The 23726-nt window shown below is 56.7% G+C and overlaps 8 protein-coding genes across 8 annotated transcripts; 4 read left to right on the top strand and 4 right to left on the bottom strand.

Annotated features, from left to right (window-relative positions):
* The first annotated feature begins 507 nt into the window (after positions 1-507).
* K437DRAFT_253032 (ubiquitin/40s ribosomal protein S27a fusion) lies at positions 508-1335 on the top strand. The gene has a single exon (XM_013390723.1). It carries the CDS (start codon positions 514-516, stop codon positions 994-996), a length of 483 nt encoding a protein of 160 aa, XP_013246177.1. The 5' UTR covers positions 508-513; the 3' UTR covers positions 997-1335.
* A 140-nt stretch (positions 1336-1475) lies between these two features.
* K437DRAFT_277124 (kinase-like protein) lies at positions 1476-3089 on the bottom strand (the record flags this gene model as incomplete). Its single annotated transcript, XM_013390722.1, has 3 exons — positions 1476-2110; positions 2176-2551; positions 2610-3089. The coding sequence occupies 3 exons, from the start codon at positions 3087-3089 to the stop codon at positions 1476-1478; spliced, it is 1491 nt and encodes a 496-aa protein (XP_013246176.1).
* A 1986-nt stretch (positions 3090-5075) lies between these two features.
* K437DRAFT_68752 (uncharacterized protein) lies at positions 5076-9165 on the bottom strand. The gene is made up of 3 exons (XM_013390721.1): positions 7730-9165; positions 5367-7607; positions 5076-5269 (listed from the first exon to the last, which is right to left on the bottom strand). The coding sequence occupies exons 1-3, from the start codon at positions 9006-9008 to the stop codon at positions 5220-5222; spliced, it is 3570 nt and encodes a 1189-aa protein (XP_013246175.1). The 5' UTR covers positions 9009-9165; the 3' UTR covers positions 5076-5219.
* Positions 9166-10495: 1330 nt separating this feature from the next.
* Positions 10496-11476, top strand: K437DRAFT_218886 (uracil-DNA glycosylase; the record flags this gene model as incomplete). Its single annotated transcript, XM_013390720.1, has 4 exons — positions 10496-10555; positions 10627-10941; positions 11018-11127; positions 11230-11476. 4 exons carry the CDS (start codon positions 10496-10498, stop codon positions 11474-11476), a joined length of 732 nt encoding a protein of 243 aa, XP_013246174.1.
* A 30-nt stretch (positions 11477-11506) lies between these two features.
* K437DRAFT_68736 (uncharacterized protein) lies at positions 11507-11912 on the bottom strand. The gene has a single exon (XM_013390719.1). The coding sequence runs from the start codon at positions 11818-11820 to the stop codon at positions 11551-11553; it is 270 nt and encodes an 89-aa protein (XP_013246173.1). The 5' UTR covers positions 11821-11912; the 3' UTR covers positions 11507-11550.
* A 1086-nt stretch (positions 11913-12998) lies between these two features.
* K437DRAFT_292281 (uncharacterized protein) lies at positions 12999-16385 on the top strand (the record flags this gene model as incomplete). Its single annotated transcript, XM_013390718.1, has 9 exons — positions 12999-13502; positions 13598-13840; positions 13908-14532; positions 14993-15025; positions 15069-15354; positions 15411-15444; positions 15729-15852; positions 15926-16006; positions 16372-16385. The coding sequence occupies exons 1-9, from the start codon at positions 13398-13400 to the stop codon at positions 16383-16385; spliced, it is 1545 nt and encodes a 514-aa protein (XP_013246172.1). The 5' UTR covers positions 12999-13397.
* An 826-nt stretch (positions 16386-17211) lies between these two features.
* On the top strand, positions 17212-19486 carry K437DRAFT_292280 (GroES-like protein). Its single transcript, XM_013390717.1, has 7 exons — positions 17212-17512; positions 17589-17698; positions 17786-17795; positions 17889-18249; positions 18353-18432; positions 18500-18875; positions 18987-19486. The coding sequence occupies exons 1-7, from the start codon at positions 17495-17497 to the stop codon at positions 19121-19123; spliced, it is 1092 nt and encodes a 363-aa protein (XP_013246171.1). The 5' UTR covers positions 17212-17494; the 3' UTR covers positions 19124-19486.
* K437DRAFT_292279 (uncharacterized protein) lies at positions 19327-23007 on the bottom strand. Its single transcript, XM_013390716.1, has 2 exons — positions 22739-23007; positions 19327-22604 (listed from the first exon to the last, which is right to left on the bottom strand). Exon 2 carries the CDS (start codon positions 22589-22591, stop codon positions 19556-19558), a length of 3036 nt encoding a protein of 1011 aa, XP_013246170.1. The 5' UTR covers positions 22592-22604; positions 22739-23007; the 3' UTR covers positions 19327-19555.
* Positions 23008-23726: the final 719 nt, after the last annotated feature.

The raw sequence follows: 23726 nt of genomic DNA, 5'->3' as shown, positions 1-23726 counted from the left end.
GGGTGAAGGCTTGAAGCAGTGACTACGAGCACCTGGCATAGTGGACTTGCACGTTAACGCCTTTTGATTTCGGAGCGTCCGAGAATCCTGACAGGCGTGACGTTGCTCTGCTCATCCAGTGCTGAGTTCGCAAAGTTGCAGGCTCGACTGTGCTTGTGGGCGAAATGCTCACGTGACGTTAACAGGATTTACGTGTATGGTAGAAAGATGTAAATTCCGCCTTCATAAAAATTGCGCCCAACCGCAGGAAACAGCAACAGCTGCTGAGGCTCAACCGCTCCTCATTGTTCTTCTTCGCCAACCATCCACCATCTCTTCCCTTCCTTCCCCACGAATTCTTTGAGGAAGCGAACTGATCGCGAGAAGCATTCGGTGAGTAGGATCTGGATAAGCAGATTACGACGGCTGCAACGATCTGGGTGCTGGACGGGACGTAGTGCTGACCGATGGTTCGTCTCCCTGCTTATCACTACCCTGTCATTCCGCCATCTTTGCTGCCTGTCTGTAGCCATCATGCAGATCTTCGTGAAGACCCTCACGGGTAAGACGATTACCCTTGAGGTCGAGTCGGGTGACACCATCGACAATGTCAAGGCCAAGATCCAGGACAAAGAGGGTATCCCGCCCGACCAGCAGCGCCTGATCTTCGCTGGCAAGCAGCTAGAGGACGGCCGCACTCTCAGCGACTACAACATTCAGAAGGAGTCCACCCTCCACCTAGTGCTGCGTCTTCGTGGCGGTATGGCGAAGAAGAGGAAGAAGAAGGTCTACACCACCCCTAAGAAGATCAAGCACAAGCGCAAGAAGGTCAAGATGGCGACCCTCAAGTACTACCGGGTCGACTCGGACGGCAAGATCAAGCGCCTGAGGCGCGAGTGCCCCACCCCTGAGTGCGGTGCCGGTGTCTTCATGTCCTGGCACAAGGACAGGCAATACTGCGGAAAGTGCCACCTTACCTACCTCTTCGAGCCGGGTACGAAGCCTCCTCAGCCGTAAGAAGCGGGTTGCCTTCTCACCCCCTTCAGATGGCGGGATACATTGATGGAGTTCGGAGGTGGCACATTCTACGCATCTCTCGCCTCTCTATGCATCCGCTTTCATCCATGGATCGCTGTCCTGCTACACTCGTATGCAAAGCATGTCAAAGCATTTATGCGCACAACAGTTTCTTTTATTTGAGCAGTGTATGAATGCCAGGGACGGGGCCATCACTTTTTACATTGCTATCTAGCTGTTGCTTGGAAGCACGCGTACTGAAGGGCCCCGTGCCTGCGAACCAGACCATGAGGGGGATCCAAATACTGGGCCCGAGACTGGTATCTAGATGCACATGAACTGTCATCCCAACAGATAGGAGAGTCACTCCCATTAAGTTTCGAATGATTGCTATTGTGATCTTGCTTGGTATCTCACATGAAAATGGTCAGGAGGAGTTGGGTGCAAATAGGGACGGAAGAAACCAACATGTGAACAAGTCACGAGTGGACAGCTTGCCGAGGTGTCCTCAGCGAGCCTTGAGGAACGGTGCTGCCGCTGCTGCTGCCGACATTGAATGCGTGACTCGCGCGAGGGGTGACCATTGTTGCGGCTGCGCTGGGGCCAACTGAGCCCGTAAAGGACGTGCGTGACGACCGAGCGGGGGAGCTGGATGATGCAATTAGGCTAGTCTTGCGCGGTAGCACCGCGCTGGATGGACCAAGCATGGGCGACGCGTTCAGGCCCACGCAGCCATTTTGGTGTACACCCCGACGCGCTTGAATGATCCAGGGATGTTTCATGGCCTGCTCAGGTTTGAGACGGCGCTCAGGATCCCAGTGGAGGCATTTGGCAATGAAGTCAACAAAAAGCTCGTCACTGCATCGGAGAACCTGCTGAAGAGTTTTCGTCGCGGGGCGACGTCGCTTTCCTTTCGAGTTCACCACGGGCCGAGGGGCGCCTGTCGAGTCAAAGAAGAGCTTTTTGCGGGAGCTTCTCTCGATCAAATACCTCTCTGGTACGCCAAACACCTCCATGATGCATGCCAGCTGCTCCTGCTCGTTCTCGCCAGGGAAAATGGGGTATCCGGTATATAGCTCCGCTATGATGCACCCCAGACTCCAAATGTCGATCGCTGTGAATAGTTTGGGGATATGTCAGCTAGAAGTATTAGCTCGTAACATGGATTCGACTGCTTACCAGTGTGGTAGTTCATGCCGAGAATGACCTCTGGCGAACGATAGAATCGACTTTGGATGTATGTGTACACCTTCTCATTCTCGAAGCAGCTCGAACCAAAGTCGATTACCTTGATGGCACTCTTGCGGGGATGCATGAGCAGAATGTTCTCTGGCTTCAGGTCGCAGTGCACGATCCGATGCTTTCGCATGAGGATAAGGGAGGCGATAACTTGGATTGTGAATCGCCGAATGAGGCGCGTCGAGAAGCCTGCAAAGCTGTTCGCTTTGATAAGCTCGTACAAGTTGATGCTGAGGAGCTCCATCGCGATGCACAGGTGGTTGCGGAAGTAGAATGACTCCGTCATCTTGATGACATTGTATTGCTCATCCGGATCCTGAACAAGCACTCCTGTCAGTACCGATAGCTTTGCCAGGGTAGGCCAAAACACTTACCCAGTTTGCCAGATTTTCAAGGATCTTAACTTCAACGAGAGCCTGGTGGTGGAACCGCTTCTTGTTCCGAATCAGCTTGATGGCGCAGAACTTGCCTGTCTTGTGATCCTTGCACTGCAGCACTTGGCCAAAAGAACCCCTCCCGAGAAGGTCGATCACCTCATAGCGGTACGCTAGATGATCGTGATTGGTGACAAGATAGTCACCGCGCTCGTCATCATATCCGTAATTGTTCGCTGCCTTGTTGAGCGTTGCCATGTGCTTGTTTAGGGTGCCGACGTAGTAGACTTGCTTGTAATCATGAATCTCCTTGAGTTCGTATTCACAGAGACGGTTTCCGTAGATCACTTCCGCTTGACGTGGCGACAGCTCTCGGCTTGGCGGCTCGGGCTCTGGGAACTTGAGCATGATATCAAGGTCTTCCTGTTTCGCTCCGGAGGCAAGCTTCTTGGCCTGGTGACGTCGGATGTAGGCCTCCATTTCATCATCGCCAGCGCGCGCGTCTTCATCAAAGAGAACCGTAATGGGCTCCGACGCATGTCTGCCATCCAAGTTCGCTTGGCTGCTGCGTAGCGAAGATCCGCTCGCGAGGTCCCTAGCAACCTTAGCCGAAGCAGAGGTTGATGTCACGCACACACGCGCAGTCCGCGTCGAAGCCGGCACGGCACTCGCTCCTGCCACGCTGCGCGCAGATAAGTTGGAAGCTGACAAGCTTCCAGCGACGCTGTGCCGTGAAGAGGTCAGTAGCGAGTCCGCCTTGGTGCGCATTGAACCCTCACTCGTGCCGTTGATGGCTGCCGTCGCATCGCTGCGACGCTCGCCACGTGCCGAGAGACTCTGCAAGATCTCCCGCTCGCTGGCTGTGAGCGCACTTGAATGCGACGTGATGCGAGCTCTGCGCAAGACAGTGTCCATCTCCTGTGGCGTCTTAGCTTGCGCATAGGCATTCAAGATAGACACGATCGCAGACGATCCATCCTTCCGTGCAGTCAATGATGTTCGCCGGCTTACAGTCTCTCCCAATTCCGGCACACCCGCTGCAGATGGAGGTAACGTGCCAGAACTGGCCATGCTGCCGGACCGGCTCGCAGTTGAAGATGAGCGCGTCAGCGAGTCACCATTTATGCGAATGGAGCCAGTTGCACGTGGGATACGAGAACCCGAGAGGTCCGCTGCGCTGACTTTGCGCGATGGCGAAAGGCGCTCCGCTGATCCGGCATCCTTGCTCGCCGCTGCGCTCAGATTTTGAGTCGAATTGGAGTTCATAAGACGCCGTCGTCCAGGAGAGGTGACATCTTGAACATCTTGCTTTCGCGGGCTGCTTGTCGAGATGGAAACACGCAAAGGCGTAACTTGCATGGGAGGGAGCGCCGTTGGTTGTATCTTCGGAGGGCCAGAGGAAGACGGCAGTGTCTGCAAAGCAACCTGCATGTAAGCATGAAGACATCAAAGCGAGTTTGAAAATCAAGCTCACCGTTGTACGCTTTCGAGAACCAGGAGTCTGAGGAGCAGCAGTGCTCTTTCCCAAGCCAACTCTTCCCAGAAAGCCTTTGCCCTCTCCTGACGTATCTGATGCATCTCCAACATGAGAGGCACGCCGCGACGCAGTGCGCAGCAGACCCCCAATACCAAGGATCGACTTTGTCTGCGACACGCCACCGGAAATGATGCTGGACATTTCGCTGTCAAACTTCTCCTGCGAGGAGATCGCGGCCACTGAGGTATCTGGAAGCTTTGACGAAGAGCGACTCAGGAACATGGACGGCGTCCGTCTGTTCCGCGGCGACGTCGGTAATAGTTGGACGCCATTCCCAAACTCCTGGGACATGGACAATGGCGCTGTCAGAGAAGGGCCGTCAAGCGAATCGAGGTCGAGGGGGATCGACTCAACGGGAAGCTCGCCGAGTCTTCTCGCCGCGCCAGCAACCTTCTCTTCAAGTGAAGCTTTCATCGTCGACGTAATCGGCTGCGACTTGTCCCGCGAGGATGGACTTCGAGCGAATGCGTTCGAGATGGAAGAGAAGCTCATCTTCTGAGTGAGCGAGAATGACCCTCTTCGAGACGATAAATTTTTGCTGGACGGCGCATGGATTGCACCTTTCGCTGGAGTCAATGCAGCAGCGGCTGCGCGTGGCTCGACGTCGTTGGCCATGTGCTCCATCTCCTCATTTGAAGAGCTTCGACTGGCAAATACTTGCGAAGCAGATGACGCGGGGCTATTCAAGAAACTTTTGAACGTCGGAGACAGGAGCGGCGAGCCCTTTGCAGAGTCGATCACCCGCGGCAAAGGCGGGACGGGCGGGACGTTCTTCTTAACGCCCATACCGCTTTCGAAAGCTGGTCCACTGGCGTGGCCATTGGTCCGGAGTACCAGCAGGTCATCGCCAGCTGCGTTACGCGTGCTCTTCACGTCCAAAGCAGACGCATGAGCGCTGTCATCTCGAGCGGCCAGGCTGCTTGTCGAGGCGCGCTTCGGGATGATAGAAGAAATTGTTCGGACGGCCGAAGTAGAACGAGCAGCGTTGGTCGCGCGAGCCAACTCGCCAGGAATCGGGACTTTGCGCGACTGCGGACTGTTTTGCTTGAGCGGGTCCGCAGTGCGTGGCGCTCTCAACGCAAGGCGCACGCTTTCCGGCCGGGAGCTATTATCGCGAGACTTGCTCGCGGGGGATGCCGTTCGACTCGCGCTGCTCGGTGTCCGTCGCCCGGCACTAGCCCCAGAGCCGTACTGCCGGCTGTTGCGAGGACTGCGAGAGCTCCCGTCCTTGATCGACCGTGGCGTCGTCGGACGGATGCCATCCAATTTGCGAAGCGCATCTGACGCAGAACCTTCCGTGATCTCGCCAGAGCCGCGGGACTTCCTGCCCGTGCCCGAGAGTAGAGTCTGGTACTCGTCTGCGGCCTCGGGAGGCATCGAGCCCCTAAGAAGGGACTGAGCGATGCTGGAAGTAGAAGTTCTTCGCCGATAGCCCGGTGTGGTTGGTGGCATGCTGGTCCGTTCGCCTGCTTCTGATGTGGCCGCCGGCCCTCGCGACGCACGCTGAGAGGAGCTAGAGCCAGCGGCATGGAGTGAAGCCGCCGAGCTGCGTTTCGATTCGAGCGACGCCTTGCGATTGGACGGTGTCGGAGGCGCTGCAGCCTTCGCCTTGGCGCTTGCCCTACGACTGGAGTGTACGCTAGTGACAGTCGACGTGGATTCGCGCTTGCGCGTGTCCGACGCAACCTTCACCGCTTCGTTTTTCGACGCAGCGAATGCGGCTTGCGTCCACATATTTGCAATGGGTAAGCGCATCGTTGAGCCGGCATCCGAGCTGTCCTCCTCATCGTCCACGTGTCCCGTAGTGCGTCGGACTGAGTGTATGCGGTCATGTTCGTGCAGCAGATCGGTGATGGCTGCATTGAGATCAAAGCTACCACGATCCGACTCGCTGACGCCGCCTCCGCTCAGGTCGGCCAGAACGCGCCTGGCAGACTCCTTGCGCGCCGCAGAGGCAGGGGACGCGCGCCGTGGTGCGGTTGCGATCTGCTCGGACCCAAACGGTCCCATCTCGTCTGCCGACCAGGCTGAGTCTCCGATGGTTGACGCATTCGAGTTCCGCGCTGCAGCAGCGGCGGCAGCAGCGGCAACCTTGGCGGTTCGTGCAGTCGAAGCGAAAGAGGCGGATCCTCCGCGGTCGGCGTCAGCGGACTCGTCGTCGGACACTGCATCGATGCTGAACGCGGGCGAGTCGGGCTTATCGATCGGCGTCGGCTGCAGCAGCTGTTGCTGCCACAGGAGGCTGTCGCGCTCGCGTTTGCGCGACGTGAAACTCTCAAATTCTGCGAGAAACTCGGCCGGATTGGACTCGAAACCCCTCGGCAGGGACGAGAGCGAGCTGAAGCTAGAAAGCAACGACGGGTTGGCCGACTGCAACGTGGGCAGTTCGTCGTTGCGGCCGCGACCGCCCGAGGCAAGCTCGCCAAGGCTTTTGTTGGCGTTAGGCGCTTTGCGCAAGCCGAGCCCGCCGAGCGAGTGCGACGTCGAGCGAGCGTGGCGGAACGCCTCGGCTCCCATCGACGACGAGCTCTCTGCCAATCCGGCAGACGCAAGCGCCGGTGTGTGGTCCTGTTGCGGCCGGAAGATGGGCAGCTGGGACGGACGATGGGCGTCCTCGGCGAGGAGGGGCGCGCTGAAGGATTCGCTGAGTCCAGTAGGGGCGTATGCTCCTCCTCCTCCCGCTGCTGCCACCGCCGAATTTCGCTCCGCGTTCCAGGGCAGCTTGTCAGCGGGCGGCAAGTTGAGCCGCGGCGTCGCCAGTTCGCCGATGCCAATCTGGCCGGCGCGGTCAAACGAGCGCGGCGAAGCAGCTGGCGTGAATGTGTCGAGCATTGTTCCGGACATGGATGCGGACAGGGGCGAATGGGCGCTCACTACACTGACGGAGAGGTCCTCCGGCCGTCTCGGGGTCGACTGGCTGTACGCCGATGCCGACGGCCTGGTACCGGTGCCCAGATCGGACGACGAGAGCGAATCGGAGTTGTTGCTAGCGAGCCTTGCGAGCGAGGAAGAGCTCGAGCTGAGCTCCCTCGACAAAGAGGACGACACGAACGAGGGCTTCGGGCCGATGAAGGCCGCCATGCCCGGGTTGGCCTCGGGCGTGCCCGCGGCCGAGGAGAATTCGGAGAACTTGGACGACAGTTCAGGCGACGCGTCGCGCTGATGCGCGAGCAAGGATGCGCCGGATCGAATGTCGGAGAGATGCAGCGCGGGCCTGCCCGCGGCGGCTGATCTGCTGGCAACAGGATGGTACATGTGAGTCGCACTGTGTCGAGCCTCGTGCTGTGCGCTGCCGGCGGCTGTTCCAGCTCGGTCCTCGGACAAGCCATAGTCGATGATGGAGGTGGATATGGCGTCGAGCAAGGATGAGTCAAAATTGTTAGCAGTAGCGCCTTGCGTAGATCGCACGTTCGGCGCCGCATCGCGCACATCCAGAAACGACCTTGAGCTGTCAGGCGAGTCTAAGGGCGTGAGCCAAGACGTGAAGGGAAACGAGCCAAGAGAGTACAAAGAATGTATCAGGACATATGGATGTGGTAACAGGAAATCAATCACCGACCCCCCCTCCCCCCCTCTTACTCACCTGCTCCTTCCGCACTAGCTTTCCGCTGGACTGTCCTCGAGAGCGGTGAGCCCATGGTCTCTTGCCCACTGGGTTTGCGTAGGTAGGTCGTCTTGCGCGCCGCCGCTGAGGATGGTAGTGAGTTGACATATTGCGACATGGCCGCACCCCTCGCCTTGAGGCCACCGGGGCGTTCCACGCTCCCCTCTCGTGCTGCTGCTGCTGCCACTGAGGTCGTTGATGGCGATGCCGAAGAAGAAGAAGTATTATCCACAGCGTCAGGCGCTGCTGCTGGTATGTCTTTCAGTGGAACTGAAGAAAGAAGCGAGTGTCTCGCACCTACTGGCCCGCTCTTTGGTGATCGGTCACTGGCGAGTCTTGCGCTGCCAGTCGTTTTGACCGGACACTCCGCCGGACCATTCGATCGTGCAGTTACAGGAGCGATGGGTGTACAAGACAGGGCGTGCGAGGTGCTTGCTGTCGGTTGGGAGAGCCTTCTCTCACGAGCACGCTGTTGGGAGGCACTCGTGTTCGTCGATGATGATGCTGACGATACGGCTGCTTGCGGCGACGTTTGGGTCAGACCTGGCAACAAGCGTGCCGTCTGGCGTACAGCGGAAGCGATACTGGGGCTGCCCTGGCTCACAGCACTGACGTTCCTGGGGGACAGAGTCGCAGAGACCCTCTGCCGAGTCTGGGTTTGCCCTGTGGACCGGGGACGTAGGCGTGGTGATGGCGATGCCGAGACACTTTGTTTCTGCTGCTGGGCAGTTCTGGGGCGGACTGTGGTGGATTCCCTGGTACCTGATGAAGCTTGGGTGCTCGACCGTGGCGTAAAGGAAAGCGCTCTCCTCGAAGGCGATGCAAAGGGTGTTGACTCGGCTGGATTACGAGCGGGAGGCGTAGTGCCTGTACCGGTACTGCTTGATCGACTGACTGCAGCAGCAGGAGCAACAGGAGCTTTCTCCTTCTCTGATGCTTTCAATATGGTGGTGTTCCTGGCAACCACGGAGGCGGCGGCAGCGGCGGTTGTAGTGGTGGTGGTGGCGCTGTGGTAGCGAGGCCGTGAGCCGAGCACGAACCTTGCAGCTGTCGTCGCCACGCCCTGTGTTGCCGCCCTTGAGGAGACAGGCCGGCTGGACGGGCGTGGAGCAGGCTGCTGCTGGGAAGAAACGGCGCGGGTGGTGCGCGTCTTGCTGCTGACAGTACTGGTGGCGGCGGGCCGTGGCGAGTTTCCGGCGTCGGCGGCAGCAGTGACAATGGCGTGTCGTGATTGGGGGAGGTCTCCTCTGTATGTCATTGGGACGTCATCTCCCAATATGCTGTGCTCGCACGCATGCACGCCCTTCCTGCTCTGCCTGCCTGCCTGCCTTTTTTGCTGGCCACCGCTTCTTTACACTGGCGAGGCCATGGCTTGGGCCGCTGACTATGTAGGAACCGAGAAGGTGACTGCTGTTCTATGTACGAGTATGTCAGTAATAGCAGAAGATGGTAAGGAGAGAAATGTGTGAGAGTGTTATTTGGACTGACAGGCACTGCAGCACTCTCACTGCGGTGACAACCACACCTCAGTGAATATATACGCATTCCCAGAGGCGTCACTCGTCAGGCTGGGAGCGTCCCGTGCGCACGCGTTGAAGCTGGCAGAAATGCACAGCGCCGCACTCGCACTAGGGCCTGCCCTTGTATTGCGCACTCTGTACACCCCCCCCCCACTCACTACCACCCAACCCCAATATGCAGATTATAGAATCGTCGCTCTCTCTGGACACTTTCTTCTCCTTGCTCTCTGGAGCCGGGCTTCCTGATAGCTACAGACTGCACTGTGACAACCGGCGGCTTTGACTTGTACTCTGTTCTGCGTGCTCTGTGTTCTACTGTGTTTCGGGTGAAGCCGAGTATACGTCTTTATGTTTGGGACTGCTTATTAGGTATTTTTTGTTGTCTTCCATTTCGTTTGGATTGCCGCGCGTTGTCGACGTAACTTTCGGCCGGGAGAACGCGTCGCGATACCCAGAATGAGATCGCGTCGTTCTTACGCACTCAGCTCAACACTTAATCAAACGCAACCCCCAACGCTGATTCTCTCCATGGGGGACCAATACCCACGACAAGCCACCGCCGAATACCACTCGCAATCCGTCTTCTCTGGTGTGTTGTTGTCTCATCCTGTCGTGCCGGGCAGCGGGACCAGCACGTAGAGCCGTCCGTCCGTTCTTCTTCCAGTGCCACGACATACCTCGCAGGCTCCTCCAACGAGTGCTTTGCAGCCCAATCACCCTCCTGCGACACATGAGAAACTTGAATATCGCCGAAAGGCGGCCGCTCGCCCAATTGCCGCCAGCCAGCCCATCAACAGAAGCTGCCGCGGCAACAACTTGCTCTGGGTCCTTGGACGCTTCACCCGCGCGCAAGAGGCCCAAGACGGAAAGCGGCAGTTCCCAGCAGGCGGCCAGTGCGGCACATGAGGCAGGTGGACTGCAGATAGATGGAGAATTTGACGGAGAATTCGATGGAGAATTCGATGACGCGGCGCTCGTTGCCGCAGCCGAGGAATACGACTCACACGGGTCCCATCCTGCAGTCGGGGAGCGTGCTGTCTCAAAGCAGGTGACAGCTCACCCTCCCTCGCCACGTAGTGCCAAGTCATCACAGACACATCTCCTGTCGACGCCAGTCAAGGGAAAGCAGATGCAGCTCGGGTTCAAGCTAGCTGGGTCAGCGGTCATGTCTTCAGCCGTCGAAGAAGTCGACGATGATGATGGTCTTGGCGTCGAACGGCGCACAATGGACCCAGAATGGTTCGCCAGACTGGAAAATGAGATGAAGAAAGATTATTTCAAAAAGGTGCCAAAGGCTCTTCCCCCCTCGGATGATGCACCGTGAACCGCATGCTGATCCTTGCCCACTCCTCGCAGCTCAAATCCTTTCTAAAGGCAGAGCAGGCGGCGCAGAAGAAAATCTATCCACCAGAGCATCTCATCCACAGCTGGTCGCGAGAGGCCCCTTTGCACAAGGTCAAGGTCGTCGTACTCGGCCAGGATCCGTACCACGGCCCAGGGCAGGCGTGCGGGCACAGCTTCTCGGTCCCCAAAGGCGTCGCCGTGCCGGGGAGCCTGAAGAACATCTACAAGGAGCTCGCGAGCGAATATCCAGGCGCATTCGCACCGCCCAAGCATGGTGACCTGACAGGATGGGCAAAACAAGGCGTCTTGCTTCTCAATGCATGCCTCGTGAGTGCGGAAAATTGATAACAGCATGACTGCTTCTCTCTATTTGCTGAAGCGCGTGCCACCTTTGTCATTGCAGACGGTCTCGGCTGGGCAAGCAGGCTCGCATCATGGCAAAGGATGGGAGCCCTTTACACGCTCCGTGCTCAAACTGGTTGCCCAGGAGGCAGCAAAAGGTGGTTCTTCGGTGTCTGCTGCGGCCGAGATCAAGCTCGTGTCCATGTTCTCCAAGGCTGCAGGCCAGTCAGTCGCCCACCAGGCTTCCCAGACATCATCCCGTCCTGCATCCAGCGGCGGCTCTTCCAGCACTTGCAAAGGCGTCGTCTTCCTCGTCTGGGGGCAGCCAGCCGCTCGGTCACTAATCGAAGCCGGCATCAATGACAAGTCGCCCAACATTCTCATTCTGCGCTCTCCGCATCCCTCTCCACTGTCGGCCCATAGAGGCTTCCTGGGCAACGGGCACTTCAAAAAGGCGAACGAATGGTTGGAGAAGCGCTACGGACCCGGAGGAGGCATCGACTGGGCGCAGCTACCGTAGCGACGCTGTCCTTCCCCTTGAGTTGGGGTGGGGTGGGGGGGGCTCTGTATACCTTCCGAAGCCAAGGTTGTGCATCAAGCAAAGTTTTGATACGCCGCAATCGCCCACGCCGCTGCTGCATTATTCGAGGTACGAATGGGAATCTCTTGACGATCTTTACCATGAATGATTGATGCTTGATGCCTGGGTCTCCTTGCCCCATTTTCTCGGCACACTGCGTGGCCTGAGCGCTTGTTTGTTCCTCGACATGCCTGGGGCCTCGATACGCAGGTGCGCAGCTCCCCCTGGTCTGGCGCTGGAGCACCTCCGACGCGGACTAGTGCGACGCACACGTACGCAGTCATACACAAACACTACACCCACACTCCTGCGCACGTCACTTTTGCAGGCACGGGGCATACTGTATACATATGTACCTTTTCCGACTATTGAGAAGATAAAAGCGCCAAGCGGTGATGCCGCATCGAATGATGAGCCAAGTGGGTGCCACACCTCCAGGTTAATGTTCAAAATACAATGCGCTGGGTGGTATTGATTGCCGAGGACAAAATATGGAAATGAAAGTAAGGCGGATTGCGACCTGTTTTTCCGGGTCGCCATTTTCGGATCCCTATACTTCAACGGCACAAAAAATAGGCAATTCCCAGACGTCAGTAGAACAAGATAAAATGTTACCAGTGAGTCCACGCCTTGCAGCAGTCTCGCGCCTCGCGCACTCGCGCACATTTGGACTTTTGCGTCAGTGTAGATATGTAACAGGAATGCGAGGGGAGAGGTGGATGAGTGAACGAGCAATGAAACACAAGAGAGTATGAGTTGCTCGTTTAGACGAGTTACGATTTTTCTACAGATGTCAAGAGAGTGAGGTGTCTGGAGAGATGTCTAAAGTCCCAAACGCTGCCAAATCCTCACGGTCATGGCACAGTCGAAAGCCATGTGGATGTCTACATACCAATCGGCAGTGTGGTGGCTGGTGTAGGCTGTAACCTGTGAGTCTTCGGGCGTAGGCGGAGCAGGGCGGTCGGCGAAGCCTGCCAGCCTTGTGCCTGGTGATTGGGACACTGCTGGGGCTTGCTGTGACACATTGGACTGCCGTAACCCAGGCGCTGCTGGCCGCTTCCCAGTTTGTCCGTCTTGCCAAGTTTCGGCAAGGCATCCAGGTGCTGCCACTGAGCTGTCCAAAAAAGCAATTTGGCCGAGTACGTCATGGGAATCGATATTCATCGTTTCATAGCTTGATATCTTCAGTATTCCAAAATTTCTACATATTTCCATGTTTCCTTTTCAATTTTTATATTTCGCCTGTAGTTTCACACAAAATCTGATATTTCTCGACATATTCTTGGTCTTCAATCTTGTAACCCACATTTTTCACGGTATTACCCTGATTCTATTCATTGAGCTGCCTGGTGATTCGGCCATGACCTGCGCCAGCCTACGCTGCATTTGTCGTTCCTGACCTACATATATTCAACATGTAGGCTTGGCACACTTGCATTCACTACATCAATACGGAATAATTGGAAGGGGGCCCAAGGGCTCGCTATCAGATCTACTGTATTCTCTTGTTTCTACAGTCAAGCAGAGGATGCATCGAGCCAGGCGGCAGGTAGCCCGCAGGGCCACCGTAGCCAGGCTGTTGAATTGCCGATACATATCATCTCCAATATCCAGTCTTCAATCTCAGTCTCCACCTCTCCGCACTGCGTGCAAATATTGCGGCGCCAAAAGCCGTGACAACGAAGCATGGTCGATAGTACAGGTTTAGAGGCAACGGACACGTGCCTTCGCCACGACGTCGCTGCAATACCAGCGTTCGCCAACGTGGTCGGGCTCTGGGTCTGACAGAGGCCGGCCATGATCGACAGGATCTTTGCAAAGCCCCAATGGCTCACGAACGCCTTTGACTCTACTCCATCCCATGCAATCATCAGTGCCGGAGCACGAAGAAAGCTCTCCTTTCCAGTTCGGGACGGACTCATCGCGGTACTATGAGTGCGAACGCGTCTCAGCTGCATTGCTCAGAGTGCGGTTCTCATCTGGTCGCTTCAGGAGTAGCTGAAGGCTCACCTCTTCTATGTCCTTGGACACGCACTTTTATTGGTCGAGTGTGGCACACAGGAGGTCCAGACAGCGCCTGCGGATAACACGAGTCATACCGCGTTGGATGAAGCGGGCATGTTTCTGACAGACGATGAAGTTTCGCGAATCGAGGATTGGCGAGCGGCTTGGAGACCACGCGAAGAGGACTTATGTGGGCTTGATGCAGGAAGAATGCTCGTCGAAACCGCAACGCAGACCACACCAAGGGAGGGGCAGTTGCACAGGATGCCAAGTGCCGATCATTCACGATCGCTTGAAAATGTCAGTGGCGGAAACAGCCGTGATGCGCTTGCTTGTGCATTTGCTCACTATGCTCCTATGCATACAGCCCATCGCGCACAGTGCAGAACTGGCGGCTCAGCTCGGAGCCCCTTTGCACTTGCAAAGGCTTATGCGTGCCAGGCTGACTGTCTTGCATGTACTGGAAATGCCCGAGCTGCAGAAATTCATGCTCCCATCTTCGAAAGAGGCACTGTCACAGCTCGAGCCCGACACCATTCCCGAAGACGCTGTCATTTCAAGGGCGCAACGGAACTGGGCGACGGTGCGCCCTGGCACGGCACGCAGCGATCTGAATCATGGCCAAACATTCACCTGCTCTGACAGCGAGCTCGAGCAAAACCCTCCACACAACTACTCCAAAATCTCGCCACCAGGCACGCCGTTGAAGCCGAGGCTAGCGCGCAAATCAATCACCCACGAGCACCTCCCAATATTGAGGTGGAACCCGATGGATGATACGAAAATCTTCGCAGGTCTGGGCCTGACGTTCGAGTCGTCACGCGGACACAGTGGTAGCGAAGTCGAACCATCGCCTCCTGGCCAGCAAGCAATGTCAAAGGACTTGAATTTCCGGCTGGAGGCGCCTCCGATCTTTTCAGACATGGTCGGTAAGGAGGCAAAACTCGGGCCTGCGATGCCTGGAAGGACAAAGGGCAAAGCAAAAGCGACAGGTAGCGCAGGTCAATCGTGCCCAGTCGAGCAAGTGCAAACGTCCTGATACCAGGAGCGCATACTAAGTCTGGCTCGCTATGAGCAGCAATGCCCTAAGGTCGATGCCTTGCTTCCGCACCTCAACCGCGCGATAAGAGCCGAGTTTCATCATGATCTTAGTGATAGCTAAGCAAGCCAGCGAGGCACAGAGCAGCTCCAAAGATATTGGCTTCGCCTGCCAGAGCACGCTTGCAGCCTGGTAAGCCTATACCGCACGTCTTTCTGTCTGCCGACAACTTCAAGAGCGCAGTAGCCATGATGCAAGTAGACGCTACTGCGACCAGAGTCGCGGATCGATCACACGTGCCACCTCCTATCGCAATACGCTACGCAGGTCTTTTTGCAACACTGCTTTGCTTCGCAGCTTGGCCTGCATTATTTCTATGTTTTGAGACGCCTTTTACTGCATCTTGCACCCAGCGATGTCGTTTGCGTCCATCTACCCGTTCCTCGGTGCGCGTGTTACGCTCGGAATCTTGCTCTTCATCGACCCGAGCCGCCTTCGCGGAATATCGATCCACCCAGTCAACGCAGCAACGTGCCAGCACAGGCGGCAAGTCGGCGCCACCATCATCTCAAGTCGATTTGGAGTCGCGACGTCACAAGCTTCTGACGGATATGCGCAATTCCAAACAAGATGATCCGCTGCCAGACGGCACGCCGGCGCAGGACATGGCGAAGATCCGGGCATGGCAGAGGGAGATGCCATATGGGAACAAACTGCGGGAGACCTCAGCAAGTGCTGCTCTCAGCGGCAGCTGCATCCGCTACAAAAGAAGCGTGTACATGCAGTGTCGATCGAGCGTGAAAGGACGCCTGCCTGATTGGTGTACGATAGCGTAGGCGGGGATCTGACCAACCCCCCGCAGAAGGTGAAACGAGCTTTCCACCTGTGTCGACGGTGAAAGCACAAGCGGACGCTGTGGGTGCTATTCCCGGCCATAGAGCCGTTTGAGAAGCAGATGCTTCCTTGTGATGTGCGCGTCCGTGACCAGGTGCTGCGAACAAGGTGGTGCGGGGACTGCTGGCTGCATCCGCCTCCACGGTCATCCCACGGTCGCATCTGTCAACGTTGCCTGCAGGGCTTCCAGTTCCACAGCCCCTTACTCGGGCGCGACATTGGCTCGGGCAAACTCTTCCCCTTTGTGGTCAACAGATCTTCCAGGCGTTGATCCTCGGCTACTGCGCGACGTTCTCGACGCTGCAGCTGTACCATTTGTCCAAGCTGGTACCATCCACGCCGCGACCGCCAGGGATCTTCTTCATATCTCACCAGGAGGGTGTGTGTGTGTGTGTTGAGGGGGGGGGGTATTCGCCGGGATACTGTTCATGGCCCCTAATGCTGCAGTGCAGCTTGGTGCCGGCTACTTGCTGCTGGCACGGGTCATCTTGCCGCGCTCTTCGTGTTGACATGGGCCATCTGCGCAGAGCCAGGTCTGTAGCCGCGCTCGCGGAAGAGCATCTCGAGGCGCTTGCTCATCGATCGCCCGTCGAATCCATTTAGCCATGGCTCGGCGTGGAGAAATGCTGTGTCGATCTTGTGTTTGCCCTACCTGACGTACTCGAGCGACAAAGTGGGCTTGGGATGGCGTACTTGATGGCTCCGGCGAGGATCGGCGCGTGGAGGCCGACACGGACCTTCGGGAGGTCGTTACCACTGAATTATGGAAGCATTCATCATCGCCATCAACAAGGGCACTATCGTTACCAAAGCGTCTCTCCCACTCATTCACTCATCAACACGCGTACACATATCCGCGATCGCTCACATCAACGTTACGTATCACCATTCTTCACAGGTATCATCGAGTGATCTAACGGCAGTCTTCTCATTCCTTTGCACTGGAGAAAGAGGCTTACGCACGCAACAAAATCACCGCTCCGGTTCGTCTTCCGATTTCGCTTTGTCCAAAGGCGATGCGACGTGCCAGCGAGCAAATAACATCCATGGAGCAAGTCATTCCTTTTTCTTCACCTGCAGTCACACATTCCCCTTGCGCTGAGCCACACCCACATTCATTCAGTTTTGAATCATACCAGGGCCATGCTGTTCAACGAGATACCAGACAACAAAATGTCCCCTGGGAGAGGGGGCGGGCAGGAGGGTCGAGTGTAGGAATAACTCGGGAGCACCTGTTGCGTGCAATGCATACACGCTGGTCTACAATTAAAAGCGTGCTTGGATCGTTCGTTGTCGGATTGGGCTCGATCGGGCAGGTAGCATTCATCACACACATCTCATCAGAGTCTGAGTCTGTCCCATGTTTAAGGCTCTGCGAACCTCATACGAGGGGATGTTTATGATTATCAAAAGTAAGAGAATGTGCTGCCCCAGGTTCGACTTCCTCGTATCTCTTCGAGTCCACATGAATGTAAGCTGATGTAATAACCGCCGAATGATCTGCAAACACATGGGTCATCATCCCCTTCTCCTGTGGCCCGTGCGAGGCACTTGCCTAGTGGTGTGTGCCCACACGTTCCCCGCACCAGTTCCCAGTAGCCTGTCGTCCCCTCCTCAGCGTGGGGGCCCCTGGGCGTGGAGGGGCGTGGGGAACTCATTCATGTGCTGGAAGCACCCGTTACATCCGTACTGGACCAGTGAGTGGCTCATTGTTACTTCAGGGGTTACACTCACAGCAAGAATGAGAATACTATCAATCGGACATCATCATAGCCCTAAGCCGGACCGACTGGCTGGCTGGCTCCTCGTCCGAACGCCAAACGACATAACAAGACACATTGCGTACGCACGCATGTGTCGACCGACATCTTCCTTCCATATTACTTGTAATCCTTACCTACACCACCAAGTCAAAGAGATTTCCCGGAAGGATCCTCACCCCAACCACAAGCTACCGCTTAGCGTACACTGAACCCTTCACTCAACCATCAAGCCTTGTACATTCAAACTCATCAGCCAACATGCCCAAAGGATACGCAGTGAGCATCCGTCTTGGCTCTGCCACCGAATTAGCGCTGATTCGGTCGAATCCTTCTTATCCCTTCGCGTCGTCAGATCCACGACACCAAAGACTGGACCAACTTCAAGGTCGAGGATTTTGACCTCAAGCCCGCCGAGGACGATGATATTACCCTCTCCATCACACACTGCGGTGTATGCGGAAGGTGAGACAAACAACCACCACAATGCTGCTGTTGGCCCTGTCTATCCTCACACTTGCTGACGGAGTTGTCACTGTGTGGCCTTTTTAGTGACGTCCACGTGCGTACAGCTGCATCCCGATTGTCATCTGGCACTCTGAGCGCATGGATCACCGGTGCTGACCTCCCATTTCCTTAACACGAATTCTGAAAGACCATCTCGGGCGGCTGGGGCAAGCTTGCTGTTCCTTATGTCATTCCCGGCCACGAAATCATCGGCACCGTCACCGAGGTTGGCAAGAATGTCAAGGACGTAAAGGTTGGCGACCGCGTCGGCGTTGGCGCCCAGGTCAGCTCATGCATGAACTGCGTTCCCTGCTGGAACGACAATGAGAACTACTGTCGTGGTGACGGAAAAAAGGGCGTGCTCGACACGTACAACTCCAAGTACGCCGACGGCAGCATTGCCCAGGGCGGCTACTCGACCCAGATTCGCGCCCACCAGCAGTTTGTCTTCCCCATCCCCGACGCGATCAGCAGCGAGAACGCGGCCTCTATGCTTTGCGCGGGCATCAGTCAGTAGATGTCTGCTCGTGAAGAGTCTCTTTACAATTTTTTGATCAAGCCATGCTGACCCGGCTTCTCTGTGGTCCATTTCCTCTGCGCCTTGAACAACAGCTTCATACTCGCCGCTCTTACGCAACGGTTGTGGCCCCGGCAAGCGTGTCGGCATCGTCGGGATCGGTGGTCTCGGACACGTGAGTCTTCTGTGCTTTGACGTTGAGCACTTCGCTGTCTGTCTGCTTTACACCCAGTTCACACAAGAAACTACGCTTCCACTCACCTCAGTACGGCGTTCTGTTCGCCGCTGCGATGGGTGCTGAGGTGATCGCCATCTCGCACTCACCTTCCAAGCGAGAGGACGCACTCAAGATGGGCGCCAAGGAGTTCATCTCGACCAAGGAGACTCCCAACTGGGCCAAGAAGCTCGCCCAGAACCCGCTCGACCTTATTGTCAGCACTGCATCCTCAAGCGCTGTCGACCTACCTGCCATGCTCTCCACTCTCAACGTTCACGGCAAGCTCGTCTTCGTCGGCATGCCTGAGGACTCGTTCAAGGACATGCGCGTCCAAGCCTTCGCTGGGAACGGATGCTTCTTCGGCTCTAGTCACATCGGAAGCAGGAAGGAGGTCCTCTCCAGTGAGTATCTGCATGGATGCATGCGCGCACGCGCGGCGCGCCGAGCCAGACGCTGTTCCTTGACTCTATGATCCGCTGAGCGATCCTTCTGCTTCCACCTCTTAAATGCAGTGCTGAAGCTCGCCGCCGATAAGGAGATCAAGCCATGGATCGAGGTCCTGCCTATGAGCCGCTGCTCGGAGGCTGTCAAGCGAGTTTCCGATAACGACGTCAAGTACCGCTTTGTGCTCAAGCAGGATCTGGAATAGTCAACTCAGCTGCTCGTATAGCACCACTGCTGCCCTCACGCACTCTCTCCGTGCGTTCTTGTCGAACGCGCATGCGGTAGTCGTGATGCAATGTTTTGGAGATTTTAAGCTAGCCCGAGACTTTCACGCCGGAATCCGCGACTCATCACTGAGTGGAGATGCCTGCCACGCCAAAACCTACAGTAATCAACAAAAGCCCATTTCGTGACAAACTCTCATCAAAGTGCTACAGTTGGTGTATACAAAATAAATGTGACTGCTTCGTGAATGGACGGGGATGCGTGCTATCGTAAAGGTATCAATTCCGCCGGGTCCCATCGTAAAAAAGGTCGTGCAGAGCGCAGGGTATCTTGTAGCATGTGGCGAGCGCTAGGTATTTGAATTGGCGCGCCCACGCCCACGCGCGAGTCAAGAGTGAGAGTGAGCGATGCTTCACTGGCGGTCCCAATGACCGCCGAACTTGCTCGTGTTGCCTTCGCCCAGGGGTTTGATGGCGCGACCGCGGTCAAGGACACTGGAGCCCTTAAGCAACGCAGCCTCGTTCAGAGCCTGCTGCCTGCGCTTCTCAGCGCAAGAGCAGCCGCAGCTTGAGCAAGGCGGGATAGGCGATACCGAAGGGAGGTTTGGACTCCGTCCTCCCAGTGAAACGGGGGAAGCCAAGGCTTCATCTGGCAGTGGAGGTCCGAGCTGAGACGCCTGCGTCTGTCGGATCTCAGAAAGCTCCGATGCGAGCTCTGCCATTTTTTGCTCGATCTCCATGATTCGATTGCGCCACGCGGGAGATGGCAGCGATGCCCGCGTGGGGTCATCCGAAACATGACTGTGAATCGAAGTTGGGCGCGCGGCCTCCATGCTCTCAACCTTGACGGCGCTTGGCGAAGTCACGGGCGAGAAGTACTGCCCATTGCTTTCGGACGTGTCTACGCTGGACCGTCGTGGAGGCGCAGATCGAGCTTGTAAACTGCCGGAAGACTTTGGCCCAGCCGCGGCAGGACCCACATAGGGTGCGGTGATGATGTCAGCTGGAGCTCGTGCTCGCCGGCGGCTCGAGAGCGAGTTCGCACCACTGCTGCCGAGCATGCTCGTAGTCGGCGAGGGCTCTGCCACATCACTTAACGCAGATATCGCCGAAGCGGAGCGTTTACTGGCGCCGCCGGTACCACTTGCCACACCGGCATCGAGCATCTCGGGCTGGAAACCGCTGAACATGGAGCTCATCGGTCGCAGGCTGAGCGCTGGCGCGGTAAGACCCGATGCCTGCATCGCTGGCCGCTCTTCTGTTTGTATTCTGGACCTTGGAGCCTCGAGCAAGGGTCGTGGAGGCAATTCATCCGCGAGGACAGTGGATGCCGTCTCGGGCCTGCTGCCAGGTGAGGAGGGCATCATCGGTGCATGTTCCGGTGGTTTTTCCTTGTTGAACATGCGCAAAAATCCGCTCTTTTTGTTGCGCAGAGAACGCGTCTCTGCTGCTTGGCTGGCAGAACCAAAGGATGTCATGCTGATCGAAGAGGAGAAACCATCGGAGGTGGTCCTCGGTGTCTCGTCCGCGCCAATGCTCGCAGCGTTCAATGCACTGATCCTTTGACGTGCGAGTTCACGCTCGCGAACCTGGTTGATACGCGCTTGTTCGAGGGAGATGAGTTTGTATGGCGTGGAATTGCTATTAGAAGGCGCTTGCGCCGATTGCAGCTCATTGAGCATTTCTGCCTCACCCGCAGATGTGTCGACCAAATCGGACTGATTGGCATGACTTGTTGTAGAATCCTTGGAGATACTCTGCGCTTCGACAAAGGAAGGCGTGGCAGGGCTGGTAGCGGCAGTTGTGCTGCTGTGTTGGGATGCATCTGTTGGCGAGGTCGTGCTCAGATTGTTGCTCTCGTTGCTGCTGCTCTGTCTCATCCGGTATGCATCAGTCGGCAGCGGCGGCATTGGCTCCGTGCGTGAGGAACTCCGGAGGGGATAGCCACATGTGTTGGCAGTCTGGAGGTGGACGAACGATTCAGTCATGGGGGAAATGCTATTGCGTGGAGCCGACAAGAGAGCAGGCGCAGAGGGAGGCGGAGACCAGTCGGCCGGTAGATTTTGGTAGTCCTCGCTCGAGATGCCCGCTGCCAGTTGCATGCGAGGCTTTCTACCGTCTTCTCTTGAAAGAGGCTTAACCAACTTCAGTGGGTGCTTCTTCTTCCCAGACATCGGAGGGGCAGACAGACCGAGGCCTTTCAAGACGCTTGCAGCACTGCTGCTCACGCTCTTGGAGCGCGCTCGGGTGGCTGCGAAGAAACTTCCAGCGGATGCAGCGATAGATGCGCTATCAGAGCCTAGAGCATCTTCGAGTGGTGTCGCCGACGTTGCATCAACATTTCGGCTGCTCTCGATCGAGAGTCGACCCTGGTCTCGCACTTCGGTACTCTTCCGGCCCCACCATTCGCGCTGTGCCCTGGAGGACGGAGGGTTGAGAAACTCTTCTTCCGCTCCCTCAACCTCCCAAGGTGCAGGTGCATTCTTCTTGACTTTGGGGCCAAGGGAGGGCATCCGCTTGATGTCTGCCGGTTGCTCCGTCATCGCATATAACCTCTCCTCCTCCTCTTCGCCTTCGGCGTAAGAGAGCACTGGCGATCTCTGCTTCTTGGCTCTTGTGCGGCGTGGTACTACAACGGTAACGGGAATGGCAGGAATTGGGATGTCCTTGTAAGACGGTTCCGATGACATTTGCTTCTGGATCTCCCCGAGAGGTCGCTCGTCTTCGTCAGCTGTTGCTGTTGCTACTGCGGATTCGCTGTTCGACATCTCGCCGGCCGCTGCGTTGACCGAGCTGGAGCACAAGTCCGCCTGTAGTTGATGTGGGAGCTGATCTGGCACGTCGGGTGCGGGTAGGGGTGCGGGCCGCGTCGGCATAGCCAGGTGGGTGGTCCCATCCACTGCAGTATGTCCACTACCAGAGGTGGAAGCATCGCCATGGCGACGATTGTTCTCCGTCCTGGGCGTTTCCTTCTCTTGCGTGTCGTGCGCAGGGGAGGATGTAAAATTGCCAGCATCTCGCGCATATTCGGGAGCATGCTGCGATGAACGAGGCATTGCCTGTCGCATTTCAATGTATTTGGCTGTTGGAGGGACATTGAACGCGCTGTGACCCCAGCTGTTTGCGCTGGTATACCCCTCGTCTTCGGCAGAGGCTGCAGGGCTGATGTTCCGTTGTAGTCGCAGGGGATCTGCAGCCTCCAGATGCTCACTAGATGGCATCCATGTGTGCTGTTGTTGCCAAGAAGCTTGGTGCTGGCCTTGCCCTTTCAGGTGCCCTGGCGAAGCTGCACCGCGCAGGAACTTTGACTTGAAGGAGGGCTGGTTGGAGCCTGGTTGCGGGGACCTGTCCTCCTGGATATTCTCGTCATCCAAGCCTAGTGCCCCGTGCACCGCGTGGCCAGCAGAGGGTGCTGCTATCCTCCTGCCAGAGATGCTGGTAGCAGCCATTACGACCAACCAGCTGTTATAACGAAGACAAGGAAGAAGCAGAAGCAAAATCGGCTGCGTCAGTTAGTGGAAGCTGGCTACAGTGTGGCTCAGGCTGGGCGCGGTTGGCCGCAGATGCCATGAGGTCCAAAACATTGCACAACTCACGAGCGGCTCGACTTGGCTCGCCGGGATGGGGTGTCCAGGCGCGGTCGTCGGAGGGGTCAGGGTGACGTGATAGCCGAAAGCAGATGGACTGCTCGATGGTGAAGAGACATGCGTGTGTGTATGAACGATGCTGATGATAGTGATGATAATGATGATAATGATGAGGTGGAGAGCGATTGGAGATGGAGGCGCAGGTTGAGTTGGTGATGATGGATTTGGTCCGAGAGATCCAGCTTTGCGCACAGTGCACCGCTCGCTGCCCCACAGCCCATACGGCACGGTCCACCTAATTTATCGCGGCCGCTCTCCCTCCCCACCGGGCGTGGCATGGCCATAGCGAAGGAGCATGGAATGAGAGATGAGACTGTTGAATGCCAGCCAATGCACATGTGGCAGCGGTGTCCCTGCAGCAGAGCAGCCAAAGCGTCTCGGGCACTAGGACAGCAGCGCGCCCTCTGTGGAATGAGCGGCACCTCACCGCTCTCCCAACAACGACTCGCAGCGGCATCTGGATTGCAGGTGTGCTGTGGCCATGCCGTGGCACACACTGAACGGCAACAGGGCACAACACTCAACAAGCACCACAACCCCAACAACAACCTATCGAACAAATAGAGCGACTCATATGGTATATTGTGCTATCCGTTGTTGCCCTATGTTGTGGCAGTCCCGAGCTCCATTTGCACCCAGTTCCCTTCAAGTTTAAACCGCTGTCGTCGACAGCTCGTGTGCGCTTTGATAATGAATTTCTTGTAAATGTCTGCAGTATGTACCAGTGCATACATACTGCGGGGCACATTCGTATACTTTTACAGTGTGACCCAGCGTGATCACGCCAAAGTATGTACAGTATGTACCTACCCATCTACAGCGAGCGTGGACGGGACATGCGTGGGCCTGCGACCTGCGCGGGGGTCTGGGAGGATCACCTGCCATAACCTGGAAAGTTGGAAGCAAGCGTTGACGCTGAATGGACCATTTAAATGAT

This window comes from Tilletiaria anomala (genome assembly GCF_000711695.1).
Source record: "Tilletiaria anomala UBC 951 chromosome Unknown K437scaffold_2, whole genome shotgun sequence".
Lineage (NCBI taxonomy): Eukaryota > Fungi > Basidiomycota > Exobasidiomycetes > Georgefischeriales > Tilletiariaceae > Tilletiaria > Tilletiaria anomala.
The sequence above is the reverse complement of the archived record's forward strand: the minus strand, read 5'-3'. Positions and strand labels throughout refer to the sequence as shown.

Excerpts from the sequence above, each read along its gene's own strand:
- K437DRAFT_253032 (XM_013390723.1), top strand. The coding sequence starts at position 514 with ATGCAGATCTTCGTGAAGACCCTCACGGGTAAGACGATTACCCTTGAG.
- K437DRAFT_68752 (XM_013390721.1), bottom strand. The coding sequence starts at position 9,008 with ATGACATACAGAGGAGACCTCCCCCAATCACGACACGCCATTGTCACT. Across the intron at positions 7,608-7,729 it reads AGCTAGTGCGGAAGGAGCAG|ACTCGCCTGACAGCTCAAGG; the intron begins GTGAGTAAGAGG and ends TCACGCCCTTAG. Across the intron at positions 5,270-5,366 it reads ACGGTCGATCAAGGACGGGA|CAAGTCTCGCGATAATAGCT; the intron begins GCTCTCGCAGTC and ends ATCCCCCGCGAG.
- K437DRAFT_68736 (XM_013390719.1), bottom strand. The coding sequence starts at position 11,820 with ATGACTGCGTACGTGTGCGTCGCACTAGTCCGCGTCGGAGGTGCTCCA.
- K437DRAFT_292280 (XM_013390717.1), top strand. Across the intron at positions 18,250-18,352 it reads TATGCTTTGCGCGGGCATCA|CTTCATACTCGCCGCTCTTA; the intron begins GTCAGTAGATGT and ends CTTGAACAACAG. Across the intron at positions 18,876-18,986 it reads CAGGAAGGAGGTCCTCTCCA|TGCTGAAGCTCGCCGCCGAT; the intron begins GTGAGTATCTGC and ends TCTTAAATGCAG.
- K437DRAFT_292279 (XM_013390716.1), bottom strand. The coding sequence starts at position 22,591 with ATGGCTGCTACCAGCATCTCTGGCAGGAGGATAGCAGCACCCTCTGCT.